The sequence below is a fragment of the Chenopodium album genome, chromosome 2, assembly GCF_948465745.1.
Source record: "Chenopodium album chromosome 2, dcCheAlbu1.1, whole genome shotgun sequence".
Classification (NCBI taxonomy): domain Eukaryota; kingdom Viridiplantae; phylum Streptophyta; class Magnoliopsida; order Caryophyllales; family Amaranthaceae; genus Chenopodium; species Chenopodium album.
Window position 1 is genome coordinate 4,039,036 of NC_137835.1, and position 22,985 is coordinate 4,062,020.

General features: G+C 34.8%; 3 protein-coding genes across 4 annotated transcripts in view; all 3 read left to right on the top strand.

The window, feature by feature from the left end:
• LOC145593554 (pentatricopeptide repeat-containing protein At4g17616-like) overlaps positions 1 to 22,985 on the top strand; it is a 113,077-nt gene that overhangs the window by 26,152 nt on the left and 63,940 nt on the right. The gene's annotated exons all lie outside the window — the stretch shown is intronic.
• Positions 10,208 to 17,429, top strand: LOC145593505 (NAD-capped RNA hydrolase DXO1-like). Of its 2 annotated transcripts, none has more exons than XM_081649761.1 (13): positions 10,208 to 10,880; positions 11,771 to 12,021; positions 12,387 to 12,452; positions 12,556 to 12,634; positions 12,873 to 12,952; positions 13,058 to 13,081; positions 13,341 to 13,465; positions 14,927 to 15,143; positions 15,255 to 15,308; positions 15,406 to 15,452; positions 16,101 to 16,239; positions 16,400 to 16,463; positions 16,921 to 17,429. In XM_081649761.1, exons 1-13 carry the CDS (start codon positions 10,445 to 10,447, stop codon positions 17,046 to 17,048), a joined length of 1,710 nt encoding a protein of 569 aa, XP_081505887.1. In that variant the 5' UTR covers positions 10,208 to 10,444; the 3' UTR covers positions 17,049 to 17,429. The 2 variants fall into 2 exon arrangements, with proteins under 2 accessions (XP_081505887.1, XP_081505893.1); XM_081649767.1 differs by having other exon boundaries at positions 16,155 to 16,239.
• Positions 17,995 to 22,820, top strand: LOC145593520 (uncharacterized). The gene is made up of 3 exons (XM_081649778.1): positions 17,995 to 18,214; positions 19,103 to 19,677; positions 22,159 to 22,820. Exons 1-3 carry the CDS (start codon positions 18,034 to 18,036, stop codon positions 22,420 to 22,422), a joined length of 1,020 nt encoding a protein of 339 aa, XP_081505904.1. The 5' UTR covers positions 17,995 to 18,033; the 3' UTR covers positions 22,423 to 22,820.

Sequence of the window (22,985 nt, forward strand, 5' to 3'; positions counted from 1 at the left end):
ATATTCATGAAAACATATTTGGATCCACGATTTTGAGTTGGGTCCATGATCCGATCCACTGCTATCCCTAGTTTCGATAATTATGAAGTTTATTATTTAGGGCCTATTCTCATACGAGTATTTTCAGTTCAGTTCAGTTCAGCTCTAATAAGTTCAGTTTAGCTCCTAATTTCCTTCTCTTATAAAATATTTTATTCAGTTTAGCTCATTTCAGTCAATGAGAACAGGTCCTTAGTAACATTAAGTGATCAGAATGTCTAGCTGAAGATCGCTTCCAATCCATAAGAGTAATTTTTTTTGTAAAAAAGAGAGTAATATTTAGGTTTTTTTCACATTTGCTACCAGGGAAAGCACCATGCTTCACATTTACTACTCCTTTAATTTTTTATTTTATAAGACTACCACCCAAAACCCAACGTTATAGATATTGCTACCACTTAACGGAATCCTAACGGATTCCGTTAAGTAGGACCCATTATTTCATTAAATAATAATTTAATTTATTAAAAAAAATTAAAACAAAAAAACTTTTTGAAAAAACTTCCCAGCCACCTCCCCTTCCTCGTCAGCCACCAACCCCCCTCCATGTGCCAGCTTTCGTCCTTCATGCCGACGCCAACACGGTCCCCCGACGCCGACGAAATCCATCACCACCATTTCCCGAAGTCCACGCTGCCCGAAACCACCCTGAACGTGTGAGTTCGAAACCCTAAAACCCGTTTAGGGTGGTTTCAGGGAGTGGGTTTAAGGTATTGGTGCTGGTTTTTGGGTGGGGGAAGGGGAGGGGGGATCGATTCAGGTTAGGGAAAGGGGAAAGGGGTCGATTTGGGGGAAAGGGAAATAGATATTTGTGGGTTGTGGTGGTCGGGGAAACGCCAATTATGAAGGAAGGGGATGAGGGATCGCGACGGGCGTTGAGGGAAAGGGGAAATCGGCCGTTTCTGGCTCGATTCAGGTTGGGGAAAAGGTAAATCGGTCATTTCCAGCTCGATTCAGGTTGGGGTGGCGTCGGGGCTGGTGTTTAAGGGTTGGGGGTGGCTGTTTTGGATGGGGGAAGGGATGGGGCAGCGAGGAGGGAGGGGTGGCAGTGAGGGGCAGCGGGGAGGGAGGGGTGGCAGCGAGGGTGGCAGCAGCAGTGAGGGGGGCAGCGAGGAGGGAGGGGTGGCAGTGAGGGGCAGTGAGGAGGGAGGGTGGCAGTGGCAGCGAGGAGGTGATAAGAGAAGGTGGTGGGCTATCACCGGCGCCGGTAGGGGGTAGGGAGGTTGCCGGGTTTTTTAAAAAAAATCATGGTGGGTCAAAGGTGGCAAACGGGGAGGCAGTGAGGGTGTCCGAGGAGGGAGGGGTGGCAGTGAGGGTGGTTGATCTCACTAACGGAAATTGTAACGGAAAGTGTTAAGTGGTAGCCAAATTAAAATTATGTGATTTTGTGTGGTAGTAATATCAAATAAAAAATTAAACCGGTAGTAAATGTGAAGCTAGGTGGTTTCGCTGGTAGTAAATGTGAAATTTTCCTAATATTTAATTAGTCTCATAGTAGTCACAACTTATTCAGTTATTCTTGAATGTGCCTATCAAGTCAAACCCAAAGCGCGAAATCAAATCAATAAACAAATTGGGCAAAAGGCCCAAATACGTCGATTAAGTGGAGTTTAGTTAGATCATAACGTAAAGTTTAGTTAGATCTTAACGTAAAGTTTAGTTAGATCATAATGTTGGGCGTTGGGATTAGCCACGTGAAGTCCAACACGCATCGTCAATGCTAGTTGATGAAAGACCATATGACGGGGCGAGGATAGCATGCGCTATAAGCGAGGACCTAGGGCCTCGCATTGCATGCGATGTTGCGCTAATGCAAGGCCTTAGAGGCCGACTTAGCCAAGGTACAACAAGGCAATGCAAAGCCTTAGACCTACTTGGCTGCCACAGCACCCGCAAGGCTACGATGAGTAGCAACTGCGCCTACATGTGGCACTAGGCCCAACAATAAGTGTGAGCGCATGGGGCTGCAAAACTCAAGGCTTCCCAACCTCACGGGTTATTGGGAACATGCCCCCTACATGGATCCCTCGGTTTACATGCGTGAGGTAAGTTGTCCTACATGGACAACTTTTCTAGTACTACTAGGTTTAAATGTAGGTGTACTTTATTATAAAACAACCCTTGTGAATTAAATTGACACACAACATTTAAAATTAATATTCAATCCTTCATTAAAGCAAGAACACAAATCTAAACACTAAATTTTAGTCAGAGAAAATTGTCCGATGTACTAAGCTAGCACACTCTAGGCACATTTAATCGTGCGAGTGGACTTTTGATTGATCTGATAATGAGATTACACATGCGATTCTTGGATCCAATAATCGTACTAAGCTAACAAGCACAATTAAAAGGTATAGCCTTTAGATTAATTATACTTTGAATAATCCTTTGAATTATACATGGATCAAAGGCTTAGGGTTTAGTTCCACGGTCTAATTAGATTACGGCAGAACCAAACAAGTGTGACTCCGCTTTATAATTTTGGATATGGATAGAACTAAAGGGTGGTAAGTAAAAAGATACGCAGATAAATATTTGCTTACTCTACTATAATTGCTTGATTTCGTTGATGATTCGCCTCCATTCAAAGATATTTTATTACCATCGCCGATAAGATATTTAGCATAAAAGAAAAATTCGCTATATAATTATTGCTGTCTGTTACATTATTTGAGAAAAATTTCTCTTTTGACCATATTTCTATTATTCTTGTCACATTAAAAGCACATTATTTCTTCTTTTTTCCTGTAAGTCACATCTTATTATTATTTTTTTTTTCATTTCTGCTACCATTGCTCTAAAGTCCTTATTTTCTCTATTAACTATTTTAGGGTTTTTGCTCTCTTTCAAGACAAGTTCTCAATACAACTTTGTTGTTGAAGTAAAGGTAAAAAAAAAAAAAAAATACTTTTGGCTCTTTAATTTTTTCTGTTCTCCTCTCTTTATATATGTGCTTTAAATCCTTTAATCTATCATCTTTAATTTGAGATGTGAGAAATGTAGTATTTAAAATGTTACCGTAATTTATGTTTGATTTGTGTATTCGATAGAATCTTTTGTACCCCTTAAAGGTCAGTTGGATCTAATTTCTCACTTACCAAGGAGTCATGAAAACTATTTCTCATTTTCTTTTGGTTGGCTTATTTAATTTTCAAAGAAATTCGATCCGATTCGTGATTATGTGGATCCGATGCGGATTTTAGGATATCCAATTCGTATTTTTTTTAATTATTATTATAAATAGATGTATCGTATTGGATTTGAGAACTTTTGTTTTGAAATACTCGATTTTAATATCTTTTCAATTTTTTTTTTGAAAAAACGTTAAAACAAAACTAGGGGTGGCAATTTGAGACAACAGGTCGAGTTCAGGTCAGAATTCGGGGTATGATGAGAAACTATCAGAAATAGTTTAAAACTTAATATTATTACGAAATATGAAATTTGATCAAATTGAGTCAAAATTCGGGTTTGATTCGGGTCGGGTTCAAGTTTCTCTCAGTAACTTCGGGCCGAGTTCGGGTCTTGTTATCACATCGAACCAGGGATTCCCAACCCTACCTAAAACCCAATGAAATTTTAAGACACTACACATTCAGGTTAATGATTTTTTTTTTCCTTCTTATTAATTGATTTTCTCATATAAAAGTATTTTTTTTATGAATTGGCTTTCATTGAAGTGAAAACATGAGAAAATTTTTCAAATATATGAAATTTTTGATCAAGTTAGTTTGAGTAAGAATCGTGTAAAGATAAGTCCTGGATAAAGTTTTAGATCTAATCAGATCAATCCGGACTCTAGATCAGATCAAAGACCACCTGTTTGGTTTTCATTTGAATGTTTTTTTTTTTTTTTTTTTTTTTACTGATTTATGATCTTGTTTAAAACCAAAAAAGAGTCCGACCAAACCATATTCAGCTTTACTACCCAAAAAAAAAAACCCCCCCCGCTAATTTTTATGGACAGCTTCCGACGGACAAGTAGATCTGTCGAATTTCATATGAATTTTTTTATGTTATATTTTTGTAATGTGAAAAACATAACATTTAGTCGCGAATTCAGTATCTGAAAAAATCTAATCGGATTTCGTAAATTTTAGATCGTTAAATTTTAACGCGTATTAATATGTTGAAGCTACTAGTGGTAGGAGCACGACCGGGAGATGATCTTCATTGAGGCTCATAGGGGTCTGACCACTATAAGTTTTGTAAGAGATATTAGAAGCGTATTATGTCAAATGGTAGATCCAATAGCTTTTTCAAGCAAGTTCAAATAAATTAAAATTAAAATTTAATTTAACATAGATATTTTTACTACATATATAATTAAATAAAGTTCATATTTAAATTTATTTTTATCGAGGCCTTAAATTTTAATGCTCGAATCATACATTACAATTTTTTTATAAATTACAATTTATCAACTACTAATTCAAAATGCTACGTATTTTTTAATTATATTATTTTTGTACATATATTGTACATGTATAATAATATGTTGTTTGTATCTATTGACTCATATAAGTTTGTGTAAATTTAATCTGTAGATCAAACTCGCATATTATTTCCTTACGGTGTTTAATTATTTAACTATCATAGTTTGATTGTATGTAACAAGCTTTTACAAGAGTTAAGTGGGTTTGATTGATTTCATTGCTTTAAACTTAACTTTGTTCCGATTATGTTATTTGTTATTAGTTATATGTCTATTACAAGTTATTAAAGTTCAAAAATCGTTCCGGTTATATTATTTGTTAGTAGTTAGATATCTATTACAAGTTATTAAAGTTCAAAAATTAACTCTCTATACCTTCTAGTTTAAGACCACCATTGAGTACAAACATTTTTTAATCGAAGGTTGGTGGTTGGGTTTGTTATGCCTAGCATTCTTTTCTAACAAAAAAGTCTGTCTATTATAGTTATAAGCAAACAATAACAAGTAAAACATGTTTGTAATACAAAATATTTCTATTTTCTTACACTACTTGAAAACAAGTATTGTATCATAAATATCATTATTACACATCATAATTTCATAAAAGGTTAATATCATTATTACCCTGTGTTAATATTTCCCGTTTTTATAAAATATGCATATAAATTTCTAACATTCATTATTCTAAAAAGGTTCTAAAAGCTGCTGTTATATCCTATTTACAATCTGACAATCTGTATGTTGTATTTTTGACATAAGTTGAACTCTTAACTTGCATACTATAAGTTGGCTCTTATAAGTTGCTGCTTTCTTCTATGAACTTTCAGTACACACACTCTTTAACTAATTGTTATGTATTGCCTTAGGTACCAAAACAACTAAATATGGACAGTAGGGATGATCATGGCGAAGCCAAACAGTCGTCGTATGAGCCTTCTCGGAAGAGAGCCTATTCACCTAGTGAAAAAGGCAAAGGGAAAATGCTGGATATCAACGATGACAACTACAAACAGGCAAAACAGCAGCAAAATCCTGCTGTAAGTGGTGTTCTGTGCCAGGATGATTCAGAATCTTTGATCAAATCTTTCTTATCATTTATACTGCAGCAGCAGCAGATTGAAAGACCATTTCCTGCTGTTAATTCTAGTATCAGCTCCTGCAGTATGGCACCGCCTGAATGTCAACGCACACTACAACTCTTTGAAGACAACCTTAATCGTAATGTTGTAACAGAAAGTTTTCAAGAGTTGGTTAATGATGGTGGCAGAGGACCTCTGCATCAGTCTGATGTAGCTACTGTCAGAGACGAGGTTGATATCCTGTTCGAAGAGTACTCCTCGTTACGAAAATGGGTGCAAAGTACAAGTTACTACTGGTATATTGTAAGATGTAGTTTAGTCCTAGATGTGTGGACTGAGGAGATGACAGGGCGAACCTATCTAAATGTAATCGTCGATTCTCCACTTGGGGTGGTTTATCTGAAATCAATTGATGTGAGTTTTGCTGTTAATGATGCTGAGGCGATGCTGTCAGTTATTGAGAGTATTTTTTCAGAATCAGAACTTGGTTTGAGGCCGGAGTATGTGCTCCAAGTTATATCCTACACCGCGTCACCATGGCTAGACGCGGTTGGAGAAAGACTTCAGGAGAAATACCCTTGGATGTTCTGGTCCATCAGCGCCACATATTGCGTGACTCTGATGCTAGAGAGGGTAGCCTCGGCGATAGCCTGGGTGAGGCAAACCATCGAGCAAGCCAAGATGGTAACAAGGCTTATTTACAGTGATCCTTGTATATTGGACCTCTTAAGGCAGGCTAGTAATGGAGAACTTGATCAGAACTCGAACCTTGTGAAGTCGAGTAAAATTAAGGAAGCCACACCCTTTCTGACACTTGAGAATATGCTGGTTTGGAGAAAACATCTTGAGAACATGCTAACATCACAAGAATGGAAAAACTCATGCTTTGGATCATCATTGGGAGGTATGAGGGTCGAGGAGCTAGTGCTAAGGGACAGAACATTCTGGACTCGAGTCGGTCTTGCTGTCAAAGGAAGCAAGCCTATAGTTAACCTGCTTTGCTTAATCAATGATGGAAACATTGATATTGATAACCCTCAAATGGGTAATATCTATGAAAGAATGGATGAAATGAAGGAAAAAATTAGGGGTGATATTAAGAAATCTAACATGTATATGCCTTTTTGGGATATAATAGACGAGATTTGGAACAATATGTTGCACTCCCCACTTCATGCAGCAGGTCACTTTCTGAATCCAAAGCTTTATTACAGTAATAATTTTGTTGTTGATGATGAAGAAGTTGAGGGTGGGATTAGGGACACTATACACAAAATTGTGGATGATGCACAAACCCAAGAAACTATTATGAAACAGCTGCATCTATATGAATTTGCCCGTGGAGATTTCAAAATTGGTTTGCGTGAAAGACACAATGTCTCTCCAGGTATGCACCTTCCTGTATATACTACCTCCGCTTCTTATTACTTGCAACAAAAGAATATTTTAAATAATACCCCTTTGTTGCAAGGAATAAGATCCGGCAGTAGTATATTCTTTATACAATCTTTGTCTGATCACATTAAGTGTTCAAATTTCACTCTTACATTGCGATGACATGCATTACATGATGTGGTTTAAATTGATGCAGTTGATTGGTGGAAGCGGTATGGGGAACGATATGAAGAGTTGCAACATTTTGCAATAATAGTGTTAGGGGTAGCATGTAATGGTGCTCCTCCACCCCATAAATTCGGAAGAGAAGATGTAGGGAGGTTGTTGTCAACAAGCGAAACCGATCCATCATATCTATGGTTAGTCCAAAAGTGTTACGTATCTTACAACCGTCATCTAAGGGAGCTCGCAACTTATGGTTTCAAGTTTAACATTGAGTCTGATGAGCCTCATTCCGTCGATGATTGGATAGCTGGTTACTACTAACTACTAAACATGAACAACATTTGAGGGGATTATGCAAGGAGATGTTTTTAGATGGTCGATAAGAGTAGCTTGATGTGTTGTTTTATTGTCTTCTGGTAATAATGTATGTACTATTTTCTTTTAATACTTTGGATGGTGTTTTTAGATGGCTGCTAGGAGTAGCTTAATTAATGTTGCTATCTTTTCGTTACCAAAAGATTTTTATAATGCAATTAAGATCGTTAAGATAAGTTGAAAGCCTAGCACTAGTGAGAACTCTGGGATATTAATGAGCACAACTTTTGAGCTAAAAATAATTTATGAGCATCTTTTAGTGCACATTTTAGATTATCTTTTACTTGTAAAATTTATTTAGTAATCTATTGTGAGAATGATTGCTTAGCATACCATTAGATTAAACAAGTTCTTAATTACGTTTTTCAGGTGTAACAATTACTACCAAATTTCTATTGCATATTAGCTCGAAAAGAATTAACTATCTCAATTCAAATAGTTTGATCTATAAAAATCTAACTAATTATTAAATTCAACGCATTTTTAAAAAAAAAACAAGAGGTTTTAAAATAGCACCGAAATATAAATTAACCTACTTATAATGGATTGATCCGTAATTAGTTATATATAGTTAGGAGTGTTCATAAATCGGTATGGACCAAAAAAAGGACTGGACCACCCTGGACCGAATTAATCGGTCTGATCTTCGGGTCTTGAAATTCATTTTTCCTGTCTTCGGTCCTGTCCGGTCCAAAACCCTATAAAAATCGGTCTTGGTATGAACCGATTTTTTAATTAAAAATATGCGTGAAACCTTAAATAATGGTTAAAATTATCCTCAATAAGCTTAGAAAACATTAACTTTTTAAGTTTTTTTTTACTAAACATACAAAAAAAAAAAAGACGTAAAAATGACGTTAAAAAATAATTTTTCTTTTATTTTTTTTTTCGTGTTTTCCATAATTTAGTTAAAAATTTAGTATTTTTTTTTAAAAAAAATTCTTAATTCGGTCCAAAGAGGTCCGGTTCTTTCGGTCTGGTCTTCGGTCCAAAGCGTTCTTGGACCGATGAACAGCCCTAATACATTACAAACTAGATGTAAGCCCGTGCGATGCACGATTTTTAAATATTTCATTTTGTATATTTTTTTTTGTAATTTCTTAATTTTTTTGTTTTTATTTTCTATTCTATTATTTTAACATTAATTTAAGGTAAAATATTTTGTTAAGTTTTAAATTATTCTTATTCAAATTTTACGTATATAGAATTTGAATTTATAAATTGAAATAAATATAAAATCATTAAATCAAAATATATTTTTTAATATCTAATTATTTGTTAAAATAATATAAATCCTAATGTAAAATTAAAGATAATATAAAAGATAATTTTGGTTTTTTTTTTTCATAATTTAAATCTTAAATTACTATTTTTTTTGTTTTCAATTCTCAAATTTCATTTGTTAATTTTTTCTTAAATGGCGACTGAAAATTAAAATTCTAAATCATATCATATAACTAATATATAAAGCTAAACTTTTAGCCAGGTCACAAGGTAGCGACACTTGACGTTCCAATTTTTCGCCAAGTGTCGCGCCACGTAGGATAGACTTAAATAGACTTTACAAAATAAAAAAGTTAGTTACGTAGGATAGATTTAAATTGACTTTACAAGATAAAAAAAGTTAGTTTAGAATTCTATTTGGATAGAATTTTAGGATAAAATTGTTAGTTTAGAGTTTTATTTTCGATAAAATACCAATATTTCAGATTTACACATTGAATTATAATTTTATTCAAAAAAATTATTAGATTATAATTCTAATATTGTTTAAAGCGTAAAACATCCATTTATAATATGTACTAATCGGCTAAAATAATATGAGTACTTCACAATATAATAGAATTTTCTTACTTGTAGACCCATCAATTAGGGTCAGATCATGAGTCATCTCAAATTAGGCCGCTTCAGGTTATGAGTAAAGAAATGTTCAACTCTTTCCCAAAGTTTTAGGTTCGGACCAACCCAACGGGCTTTGAACATTTATTTCATTTAATTTATTTTTTTTAGTGTATTAAATTAAACCTTTCCACCATCAACATAATTATTAGTCCTTACATGCCTATTAGATAGCAAAATCGTTACAAGAGCACATCAATTCCTAACTAATTTGTATCAATAGTATATTTTAAAATTTGATATATAGATTAAAAATTTATTTTACAATTCAATAAACAACCCGGGCATCGCACGGGGCACAAAACTAGTTAATATATAAATCTAATTTTTCGTTGGTCAAAATATTACTTTTGCTTATGTGGCGTGCGGTGTACGAATTTTTATATACATTTTGTATATAAATATTTTTTTTTGGTGATCTCTTAATTTTTTTTAGATGATAAGTTTTAAAATTTTGTATGAAAGTATCCTATCATCAGATATTTACATAAAACCATTAACATCAAATGATAATTTATATTTTTTAAATATCAAAATATAATTTGTAGTTTTTTAAATAATATAAATACTAATATCTAAAGATAATTTTTAATTTTGTAACAAATAAAAATGATAAAATTTAGTTTTATTAAATAATTAAAATCCTTATAAATTACTATTCGTCGTTTTTACCTGGCAAAAATTTAAAATTTCATTCGTCACTTTTGTTTATGAGTAACAATTTTATTAATAGAAGGTTGAGATAAACACATGTGTTCTATATATCAATATTGTCTACGTATAATTTTTTACTGTTGAGTTATTCTTTATCAAATTAGGAGTGTTGTTCTTCAATTAAGAAATCTAGGGCTCAAATATAATCTGCCCTTATTCTTTAACAAATTAGGAATGTTGTTTCTTCACTTTAGAAATTTAGGGCTCAAATAACATCTGCCCTTTTGCAGTCCCATTAGACAATTTCAAACAAAATCCCTTTTTTTCAAACCCAAAAATCTCTCACACAAAAACTCAGAAAAAAAAACCCAGATTTACGAACCTTCAAATTCACCTTTCAATGGAATTTCCACCAGACTTAGACTTATTTGGGGATGATGATAATGAAGAAGATTACGCCCAAGACAATGATGAAGAACAACCAAAGCAACAGGAATATGGCGGCGATGGCGGTGGTGGGGGTGTTCGTCCTTCATCATCTTCCGACTCGTCTCGCTCATCTTCGCCGTCAAATTCATCTTCTTCATCGTCTTCGAGATCAAGATCTTCTTCCAGTGGTAGTGGAAGTGGTAGTGGGAGTAGTAGCGCAGCGAGTGAGGAGAGAGAAAATGGTGGTGGAGAAGAAGTAGTGTCCAATAGTAGGATTATTGCTAGGGATATATTTGGGGATGAACCTGATGATGATGATGATGAATTAGATGATGAACGAGATCTTTTTGGGCCTGATAATGAAGATTATTGCAAAACTTTAGCTAAAAGCCCTCACCCTGTTCCTGGTATTTTGAGTTTTTCTTCAATTCTGAATTAATTTAAGGGTTTTTTGTTGGTGGGAGTTGCTAATTTTGGTTCAAATTTAGGTTTTAATGCTTGCTTATTATAGTTAGTGAGGTTTTTTTTATGTGGGTAATTTCTCTTTTGTTTGTTTGTGGTTTCAATTTGGAGAAAATTGTTGGTTTTTTTGGCTGGTGAGTGTTGGTGTTTATTGTTTAAATTTGAGGTTTTAATGCTTGCAGTTTATAGTGTAGTGAGCTTTAATATATGGGTAATCTCCCTTTTGTTGTGTAACTGTGTATGTAGTTTCAAATTGAGGAAATATAGTGTTTTTTGTAGGTGGGTATTGCTGATGTTAGTTCAATTATAGGTTTTGATGCTTGCCCACTGTCGTCTTATGAATGTTTAGATGTGGGTATATACATCCTTCATTCATTTGTGTCTGTTTTTATTTAAAATTTGCAATTGAGGTCAAATAGTGGCTGTATTTTTATGGACATCTACAATCAAGCTGCAATGGGGCTTGTATCGCAGAATGTGATTCGTTCCAGCTTGCTTTGTGCCCATTGTTCAAGCTGCAACACTATTGATTAGAATTAGTGTAGTGTAATTGTTATTAAATAATATCAATTCAGGGAAATGAAGGTGTATTATATTTATTCTTTATGAGTGTTTACTTTGTCTGAGCATGTCGTTTAGTATGAGGTGAATAATAAGTAAGCCTCTTTGCTGCCATGTTGTATCTGTTGGCTATATAGTTTCAAAGTTGCTGCACAGCTTTGAGTCTAGTTTCCTGTAACTGCTTGATGTTAGGAGTTTGATAATTATCCTTTTCATTTCTCTCTTCATTTCTGTACTTTACTTCCTGGTTTGTTGAAGGCTTTGTATTCTGCAGTTTTGCCTCCGATTCGAAATAACCATCACCAAGATGGAGGTGGAGGTGGTCGTGGTCGTGGTCGTGGCCGTGGACGATGGCAAAATGATAGAGGTGCTGGTATCCTACCTCGTCCTGGATATCCTCCCAGACAAAACTATGGGTTCAACCCCAGATTTCCTCCTGCTATACGAGATGAACGCTTTGTTTCTGAGCTCATGTTTACAAGTAGTGAGGAAACACTTTCAAGAAGACATATACAGTTCCAAGAGGTAAATTGATGCTTGTTTTAAGATGCATGAATTTCTGTATAATTATGAGTTTTGTAGTGTTTTGGCTTGGTGAATTTAGATTATGTTGTTGGCTGGTACACCATATCTAGATTGCTAGTTATTAGGTTTCAGCTGGAGTTTTAGGCTTTGGGAAGATTGTGCTGTCTTCGGTATGTTATTATCTGGAAACCAAGTATTTATTTCTTCATTGGGGGTGTGGTGCAATTTATTGGATATATAGCTATTAATTTCTAATTATCTATCAGTTTCTGGCTTTGGTGATTGCTTGATGATTGTCATGTGAATGATCATTTGCCTTTAATTACTCTTTGCTAATACAGCTTAGTGGCAATTTGATTAAATAGCCTTCTGAATTTGCCTGCTATAGTCGTCTGGAAACTGGTGAGGTCTTCTTTGATGATCGCAGCCTGGTAAGCCATCTAGATTAATTATGTGATTATGTTCCAACTACTATGCCTTTTTAGCACCATAGGTCGTGAACTCTTGTCCTATTGTTTGCATGTATGTTATTAGAGGCTTTTTAAGCGACTTATCAGTGAAGATGTTGGAGCAGATCTGAATGAAGGCTTTGATACATTCATCGAGAAAAAAGGTATCCTAGATATGCATTGAAGAAAATTTTAGAATGCTTAATTTATTTATAGATAATTAAGAGAAAGACTGGGAGGTGTGGGGGGGGGGGGGGGGGGGGGGAGGCAGGTGAGGGATGAGAATAGCAGTCGAAATGTGGGAGAAACGGCTTTCGTTGGCCATTGGGGTATTGTGTCTCAATAGTCAATACTGGTTTATGCTTATCATGCTCTGAAATTAACCAACTGTTCTTAAACCAGATTTGGGCTCTCAGGGTTTTGGTGATCTTCTTGCTTGCATAAGACATAAAAGAATTCCTCTAGAGAATATGCATTTTGTGGTAAGTACAACTATCTTGTTCTGAAGGATTCCATGGCGGTGAAAATTTTCCATAAACCATTTGCCTTTCTGATTCTGTTGAAATTTTTTTGTTGGTCTTGTGCAGACGTATCGGAACAATCTAAATAAGGTAAAATGTGATTTCTCCAATATTTGTAAGATAATGTGCTGCTTTATTTTACACTATGATTTAGTTCGTGATTTCTTATATTCCTTGAGAAAGTTGGTAAAGGTACTGTGCTTTGCATAAGTTGTTCTAGGGTAACTTTAGCTGGGACTTGGGAGATCACTGGATATAATTCACACATGTTTAATCTTAGAGTCTAGCTGGATTAATTCTTGGTTTCATTTTGAAGCTTAACGTTTCTCTTCTTTCACCAATTGTGCAGATTCTGGCCACTGCTTATATTAGGAATGAGCCTTGGGAAATGGGAGTACATAAAAGGAAGGGGGTTATTTATCTTGATGTCCATAAACTACCAGAAAGGCCAAAGACAGAATTGGATCGCAGAATGTAAAATAATGTTTTTTCCCTCTTACCTTGCCCTCTTGCTGTTTTCGTCTTTTAAGTTTTATCTGAATTGTATTTTATAAAATAAGTGCTTTCTATTGATGCTGTTCATAGATTTACAAATCATGAAGGGGGTTGAAATGATATGCTAAGTATTTAAGATAAATTTCAATTCTCTATTGATATTTAACTGGAAATCTTGGATTCTGATATATAGTGGTGATCGTGACTCGTGAGTGGATTTCGAGCTATGAAAGAGAGAGAGAGAGAGAGAGAGAGAGAGAGTACGAGTTCGTGCTGCTCTTGTGGTTAATCTATTACTTCCTCTGGTTTTTTTTAATACTTTCTCTGTTTTTTAAATTGCACCATTGGGTGTGGACTCAAATATAATAGTAGTAAAAATAATATAAGGTAGAGAACCAAAATTACCCATGTGATAGTATGATGCAAACAGAAGGGAGAGAGAAAAGGTGGGGTAACAATGGTTATTATCAAATGCTTACTAGGATAGAATTGGTATTTGGTGTGAACACATTCAAAAAGTGAATGAAGGCTTGTCAATTTTAGAAATGGTGCAATTAACATGCAACATCACAAAAATGCAAATGGTCCAATTTAAAAAACAGAGGAAGTATGTTTATTTATATGCAACATGTTGTGGCATGCATTTTAAGGGTATGTTGCAAGTAAAATAAAACAGATGAAGTATATTTTAATTTGTCGGCTCTGATAGTTGGTATGAAGTTATTGACATGATAACATCTCTTGCCAAGTTGTTGATATATAAGAACTTGCTGGTAAATAAGATGTTTTAGGGTTTTGATACCCATTGATGCCCAGAAGTTACGGGAAGCGATTAAAATGAGGTGAAGTTGTGAACATGTGACTGCTATAGAGCAATTTTAATTATTCAATTGTGATAGAATGTTAGTGTTACAGCAATGTTAAAGCTACCTTGTTGATATTCAAGGCCTTAGATAATTTCTTGTTACTAGGAGTGTGGGAGTCTTTAGTCTTGGACATTAACGATGCTTCAGTGCTATAAGGATGATGAGAATTTCTTGTTACTGTCTTCAGTCTTAGACATTAATGACATGAATGATGATGAGGAAAAAGATGTTTTCTCTTATTTTTTAGAAAGTCAAAAAAAGAATGTGTATAAGCATTTCTACTAATTGTACATATTTTAAAGTGGTTCCTTCTACTTCTCATGAGCATGCTCTTGACGTTTCTTGTATTAAATAGGCTAATTATGATATTGTTTCATGCATAACGGCGACAATTTTTATGACTGTGATAATTCTGATTCTTGTTTATTGTGAATTTCGTTTCTTCTCATCTGTCAATCAAGAGAAAGAAAACTATATTGTGCTTCGTATAGGTCAACCAAAATAACTGGGAAAAAAAAAGTTTCTGTTTACTCTTGAGTTTTATGTTATGTTTCGGTTGTTCCGTTTGGTTTAGGTGCTATTGGGGTTATTGCTTTGAGACCCTTGCAACTGAAGATCCTACAAGGGATGATGGAGAGGGTATACATCATATTGATGCCAACGTTGAGTATTGTGCTGTCATCAAAACAAAACTTGGTGCTCATCGAATATTAATGGGTGCTGAAATGGATTGCTATGACTCCCCTGATGATGGGAGGAAGTTTTATGTTGAGTTGAAGACATCCCGAGAGGTTTGCTGTTTTTATATTTAATATTATAGATGTGAATGTAGTTTATTTTCACAAAGCCTTTCTCTATGTTTATATATTCTTATGTAGAAATCACCTGACCATTGATTGCAGTTGGATTATCGAACAGAGGAAAGATATGAAAGAGAGAAATTACTTAAATTCTGGGTTTGTGGAGCCTTTCATCTTAGCTTTAGCTATTTGTTGCGTATATCCTTTCTACTTGTAGTACATTGTGTGATATTAATTTGCCTTCTGATTGCAGATCCAGTCATTTCTTGCTGGTGTTCCCTATATCGTTGTTGGCTTCAGGTAAATGGCTCTTGCAACCATCTCTTTTATGCCTTTTGGTGAGTTGAATTGATTGCTCTGATTTCCTTGGAAATTTTCAGCTGCTTTTTGCAGTAAAGAGACTAGGGGTTTTTTTTGTTATGCTTGGCAATTCTTATTTACATCTTTGATTGAACATGATTTTTCAAATGTATAGATAAAACTTTAAGAATATTCACTTTTGATCGTGTAGTGATTGTCTACAATAACTTGCCAAAACTAAGCTTCCTATGTGGCTATAATGCTATATCTATTGTGAAGTCTGCTATACAAATTTGTCTTATGTGTCTTTAAAAGTTCTTTGCATCCTGTAAGGCTCGGAGGCCTTGCACTGACCAATTCAGAATTTCAGAGTAGACACTTGTATTACTTAAACCTGTTTCATATTTTTATTTTTTTTCTTGTAGCTTCCTAGTTGTAATAACTGACGAATTACCTTTGGTTTACCTACAAATTAGAAGATTTCACTTCATGGTGTAACTCCTTACTGATGTAAATATGAGAACAAGCATATTTAGTCTCCGAAAGGGTTTAATACATAAATTGCAGAGATTTTGTAGACAAGTGAAAATATTGTTATGATCTAACAGAGTTTTTTCTGTAAAATTGGTGATCTGACTTTGGATTCAGAAAACTTTGGATCCTGCACTGCACAGTGTATTCACTTCAATGCTCCTTGTGCAGGGATGACTCCGGCCGACTTGTTCGCACAGAGAGAATGAGGACCAAAGATATAAATCAGAGAGTGAAGATGAAGAATTATTGGCAGGTTAAAATAACATTTTATGCCGATAGCCTGTATTGAGATATTACCTTTGTTTTGTCCCAATTGACCTTCGAAGTTGTTAACTGCTCTGCATTTTCCTGGAAATTTATATCTAGTATGTGTTTTGATTTCATTGCTATTCATGTCTTTTGTTGTTTAACAGGGTGGGGTTTGCTTAGCATTTGCTGATGAGGTATTGTGCTGGCTGTATGGAACTGTAAAAGAGGGTATGTATCTTATTTCATGCCAGTATGTCGACTACGAAGAATTATCTGTCTTTAGATCTTACGTGACTTTTATCTTGGGGTGACTTGTGAGGAAGTTGTAAATGAGCTCAAATTTTAAAATTAGGCATTCTTCCTTCTCTCTTCAAAGCACGAATTCAATACGGGATTTACTCTGTCTCAAATAGAAAGGATATATGCAACAAATAGTATTACTTTATAAATCTTGAAAGTTTTATTTCTAATGCTTCAAAAAAAGAAATGTATTTTTTATATTCATTCTTTTAAATTGTTTTTCATGAAAACAACATTGCTTACATTGGTATGGTGGGGATGTGAAAATCTAAATATTGTGATATTAATTTTTTTTTTCCTTGGGGGAGGGGGTATTATTAGTTTTCTTGTCTTTGGATAATAGTTGTGACCCTGACATTATGCTTGTGTATCTCTGCCATTACAGGTGAAGACTACATATTGCAGTTTGCTCCACCCTTCAACCGTTTGGAGCTCCTACTTGCAAACTCCTGTCCAGACGAGATTACTCACCATCTAGAACTGTATCAGCAAATGCAGTCTGATATGCAATGACAAGGAGAACGGAGTTTCAAAACTCCAAAAATATACAGGACATACGGCTACTTCGTGAAGTCAATTTGATTATATGACACATTTTTAGACTGAAGTTAGATAGTTTTCTTAGGTAAATGCCCATCTTAGATTGGTTTTTTTCCTCTTCTTTTTTCATCTTGATGCGTACATCCAAATGGTATATCAGCAATGCAGTTTATGTCAGTTGTAACTAAGCTGATGACAATTTTGGCTTACCAGTTCATCAGCCTGCCAATTTTGGCTAATGTAAAGTTGGTCGAGCTTGTTATGTAACAAAAAATTACATTATTAACGATTTACTGAAAACCTTCGAAGAAAAATTGACATTTTAGTAACAATAGTTTTATTTTTTATCTTCTACTCCAACATTTCTAAATTTCTACTTCCTCCGTTATTAAATGCTTACAACACAATCTTGTGGCACGCACTTTGAGGTTGAGTCTATATAATGTAAACAACCTATCTCTGATCGGATATATCACACATTGCCACATTGGATATATACATGTCACAATTAGCTACTCCTTGACACAATATTATACTAATTGCGCGACTTAAACTTATTGTCTGATCATGATTTGCATACGACCCAATGACACTTATAATTGCTCGCTTAACCGTAGAGGTGTCAAAATCACACTCGACCCAACCTGATCCGAAACCGATCCAAAAAATATTCAACTAAGAATTGGACTTATGTGAATATAATAATTTATCAGACTCGACTTTAAAAATTGACTTGACTCAACCCGACCTCATCATATTCGATTCGATCATCCGAATTGACACATCTACCGCTCCACTTACCCGTAACGCGGGTAAAGGTTGTACAAACCGACATGGAATGATGGAATAGCCGAGAAGAACGAATACTCGTACTTGAATAAAACCAAAAAAAAAAAACATACAAAAAATAAACTCAACAGCAATTGGAGACGGTAGAGAAAGCAGAGTAGAGAGAAAGATGGAAGAAGAGAAAGGAAGAAGAGAGGTGAAGAAAGAAGCAATGGAGAAAATAACTGACAGATTATCTGCTTTCGAAAATCTCTATTTTCCGCAATCTCTTCTTTCTAAAGCTGCTACCCCTTCACTCCGTAAACCCCTCCTTCTCGACCTCCTTCACCGCGATGTCCCCGTTTTCTTAGGTATTTTCTCTCTTATCTATATTACTCTGATTTCTTCAAATTGTTGTTTGCTTGAATTTTAATTTGGAGTTTAATGTTATTGTTGTTTAATCTTGAATTTTTTTTTTTTTTTTTAAAAAAAAAAAAAATCTGGGGTGTGGGGTTGAATTTGTTTTTAGTGGAATTCCAATTGATTGAGAGTTTGAGGTGTTTTTCATCTTAATTACTGATATGGGTGATTGGAAATCAGTAATATATTGTGCCGCATTCAAGTTGTTGATTTGATCACTACATTTTGTATTTGTTGGGATAAATATAGGATTTGTGAGTTTGTGTGTAATTCAATGTATTGTTTTAGGTTAAAATTACAAATGTTGATCGAAAAAGTTTCATAGATTGAAGAGAACATAGTGAAAAAATTGGAAAAATTTCTACTTTGAGAGGATTTATAACTATATTGGTGCATTAGTTTACGTACTACTAGCTAGCTTTTTGGTATGGCTGGTACTCTGGTAGTTGACATGGGATGAGTCCATGAACGCAATTCATTACCTAGATTTGTTAAACTGATCTAAAAGTGATCCGCTGTACCAATTTGTACGTTTCGAGTTGTTTGTTGGGGAGGTGGTTGGGTTGTGGATGGTGTAATCGAGCTAGATAAAAATGGTTTGAGTTGTGCAATTGTTACAAACTTTTTGTTGCCATATTGTTGTCAAGTTGCCAAGCTGATTACAGTATGATTTTGTGAACTTAGAACCAGTGTTTTTTGAAAGGAGGATATTTGATGTGGATATTCATGCTGATCGGACTTTATGTAGTGATTATTTGTCTTGCAACTAGCTTATAATCCTACTTTTCTGTAAAAGAATTGCTGGGTTGTAATGCAGCCTTTTTCTCATTTTTTTGTAGAACGGTATGGGCCACAATTGACATTTGAAGAACTTCAAGAGTTTGATATCCTAAAAGATGACTATGAAATTAATTGGCACTTAAAGCATCTAAGAAGCAAGATCAGCCCAACTTCAGAGCAACGACGTGTTCAATTATTAACTAAAAAGAACAGAAGAAGTGCATTCATGGATAAGCTCATGAGTGAAGGTAATTACTTTTCTGAGGATGCCATGAGAGAGAGGGAACCATATTTGCACCATGAGTATGTGGGTAAGTTTCAAGATCCTTACGGGAGAAGCATGCCCAGGCCTGGGGAGCGGTGGTCAGAAACTTTAATGAGACGAGCAGAGGAAGCTATTTTGCTAACAAAGATCAGAGGTGAGCAGCAGAGGTTAGGTGTTCATGAGAGTGAATGGGTTGGTAATGAAGGAGCAAACAGAATGGAGAAGGAAGAAGAGGAGGAGGAGGAGGAAGAGGAGGAGGAGGAGGAGGAAGATGAAGAGGAGGAGGAGGAAGATGAAGCAGAAGAAGAGGAGGACGAGGAGGATAAGAAAATTAATGTTCATGCGAATGGTGCACCTACTCCTTTAGAGGTAATTCACTCCTTGAACTGTTTAGAGGTAATTCACTCCTTGAACTGTTTAGAGGTAATTCACTCCTTGAACTGGTTATTCTGTTGTTTTCAAACCTTAGATGAATTTCAGTTTAAGTTAACAGTAGCTATTATGAGATAATGGGAGAAAAGGTGGATTTAAAGGGTAATAGAAACAGGAACTATAAGGATAAGACTCGTAAGAGTTAATAGTAGCTCTTATGAAATAATGAAAGGAAAGGTGGATTTAAAGGTAATAGAAACAGGAACTATAAGAATAAAATTCTTTGAGTCAACTGACAGTAACAAATAATCAACAATGAAAAATTATAAAATGATTATAATTTACTGCTGGTCTGTGTCTCTGTTCTTGTTAAAATCTGCTGCTACATCCATACAGGTAAGCTTCTAATGAGTCAGTAGTTCAGTACACACATTGCATGGGTTGAACTCATTACTTCTATATGACCAGACATAAGCACTTAATTGGGAATTAGGTTTAGACTTTGGTCTTGAGTAGTCAGGTTAAGGTGTCATATATGATTATTTGGGTATTTGGCATGTAATCTCTTGTAATAGTTAGGCTACTTGTGTTTGAGCTATGTGATGATATTCTTGAACACTTCTATTATCGTTATATAATAATCTCTTGTATTAGTAAGGCTGTAAGACTATATATATTCCTGTACTTTACAGATTAATTAAAGGTTTTTGCCTAAAACACTTGTATTACCTTTGTATTAGCAAATTTTAAGTTCAACTTTATTGCCTCAGAAGTAAAGTATTTATGTTCTCTGGTATTCTGGAGACATGTCTTCTTTGATTAAAGATTTGACTTTCTGTAATTCCAAACTTTCAACAGCTACTTGCCTGTCCTCTTATCTTTAGCACAATCAAATTATCACTTACATGTTATTGTTTCTAATTATTTCCATCTTGCCTCTATTGATAGTTAAATGCATCTTTGCTAAAAAATTCAATTTGTACTAATATTTGGAAAATTCAATTTGTACTAAATTTGGATCTGTAAAGATAGAGTAACATAGGCTTGAAATTAACGTTATTTCTGTCTTTGCTTGATTGAAGTATATTTTCTTTGAAATTTTATAGTAAGTAGAAATCGTTAAGTATCCGCATTATTGATGTTTATCTTGTTGTGGAATTTTGTATGGTGCAATATTATTGCTGGCTTTTTGCGTCTAAGCTAAATATTGAAAAGCATGGGTGCCTTGTATGTTGAAACATAGGTTATAGCAAATTACATTCCTTGGTCTTTTCATGTATCTGAGTATACCAAGTTGTAGGTAACACTAGATATAAAGATTGTCAAGGCAGGAGATAGTAGGCTAGTAGAGCCATGGTTGTCCATACGTTTAGGTTGATAGGTACGTCTGGTCAGGGAACACCAAAATTGTTACAAAAGCTACAATATGAACATTATTTATGAGTTTTCTCTAAGAATGAGAGCATGGGATACATCATTTTGATGATGCTGTATGTGTATTTAGGGGTTTCCTTTTGATGATGTTGTGTGTGTATATTGGGGTTCCCTTGTAAAAACACCTTGTTGTAAAGTAATAAATAATCAGTACCGACATTTACATATGCCAAGTTGAATACCTACAGGCCTAGTGCAGCGAAACTTGTTGCACAATTAGTTACTGTTGGATTCAATGACTTGCTAACATAGTACTTCTTTCAATTATTCTCGCTCATATTATACAATTTAAATAGCTTGGAGGCATAAAGCTGACAAAGGCACTTGGGACCAAAAAAAAGGATGTTAATAATTCATACTACATATTACAAAACCAAGCTGTGGACATGAAGAATTTGATTCTTGCTACTGCAAAAAAAAAAAAAAAAAAAAAAAAAAAAAAAAAAAAAAAAAACACATGCATATACAGTATAGATCTTAGGTGGAGGTAATGGAACAGTAATAGGTAGCATGAAACTAACTAGTCAACCGGGGCAGATTATTGTCGTGGAGAAGAAGCGGTTATTTTCATGATGGCTTCTAGGTAGCTACTTAATTAATGATGATCCAGTATTAGTTCAGTGATGGTACTGTCAGTACGGCATGGTGGTATGTTATTACCAGAGTCAAGGTTGCTGGGAGGGTAGAAGAGAAAGCTGTTAATATTTTGCTGATAGTACTCCTGAAAATGATATTTCTTGATCCTCTCTCCTGCTCTGTGCTTCTATTGGACACTAAAATTGTTTGAAAGTAAATTGTTTAATTTGAGGAAGTATTCACTGAAATGGCGGTCATATGTCTATTTCCTCCTTGACTTCTACACAGTTATTGCCCAGAGAAGATTGTATCTCTGGCATGATAGATGCTTACCTTTTATTTATGTGTGGCATCAAAGTCATTATATATCTTGTGGGCTTCAAAGAGCTTTAAATATTGACATGCTTAGAACAAATCATGCCCTTTTCCTGACACTTAATTGTTGTTTTTCCCTTAAAACTTATGCAGGTGCAGCCTGTGCATGATCAAAATGGAATAACCGATGCCACTGCTACCGCCAGTTCCATGAATATTGAGAGACCAGTGTTATCTCCTGCAGAAATGCAGGAGCAGTTGGATCAATTTACTTACATTATGCAGCAGAAATTCCTATCTGGTCAAGATCATGAACATGTTAATTATTCCAAGATAGATGAAGATGAGACCTTGGATGATCACTGGTCAAAAGAAGCCAATTACGATGCTGAGGAGAAGTACTTCGAAGAAGATTGATCAGAGTAATTCCTACTGTTGTCGAAGTTGGCCTGTATTGAATGTTATATTTCTATGAGAGCACTTCTCAAGCTTGCCTAGGCCGCCCAAGTCGCAGAGATGCCTGGTCTGTCGACAACTCAGTGCATGGGACTGTTTGTACATTGTAGGAAAGTGTTTAAGCTTTGTAGTTTTATGTTTACAGTTTTGTCCCCCCTAACTTGGTCAGTTCAAATACTAGTCGTATAGTTTGTCTTCTGGCCAATTGTTTTGCCTTTCGTTGAGCTTGGAAACTCTCTTATTGTCACTATCTGGATAACATTATGACAAACTACCTTAGCACATCTAGTAAATAAAAATTAATCACTTCAGCTGTATATTACTCGGTACTTAATTTTTTATTTACATATTTCTTGGGATATAGTAAACAAGTTACTTTTTGTCTATTTCAGATTGTATGTTGTCTGAATTTGCCTTGTTTGTTTAATCAACTCAAATTAGATTCGTTAATCATCATCATTAAATTATGGCAATTTACATTTTATGCGGTTATTTTTTCCTAGTGAACAAGTAGGATTGCCTAG

Coding starts and splice junctions, on each gene's coding strand:
- LOC145593520 (XM_081649778.1), top strand. CDS start 18,034: ATGGAAGAAGAGAAAGGAAGAAGAGAGGTGAAGAAAGAAGCAATGGAG. Junction 18,215..19,102: donor CGATGTCCCCGTTTTCTTAG/GTATTTTCTCTC, acceptor ATTTTTTTGTAG/AACGGTATGGGCCACAATTG. Junction 19,678..22,158: donor GTGCACCTACTCCTTTAGAG/GTAATTCACTCC, acceptor AAACTTATGCAG/GTGCAGCCTGTGCATGATCA.
- LOC145593505 (XM_081649761.1), top strand. CDS start 10,445: ATGGAATTTCCACCAGACTTAGACTTATTTGGGGATGATGATAATGAA. Junction 12,635..12,872: donor TACATTCATCGAGAAAAAAG/GTATCCTAGATA, acceptor TTCTTAAACCAG/ATTTGGGCTCTCAGGGTTTT. Junction 16,464..16,920: donor GTATGGAACTGTAAAAGAGG/GTATGTATCTTA, acceptor CTGCCATTACAG/GTGAAGACTACATATTGCAG.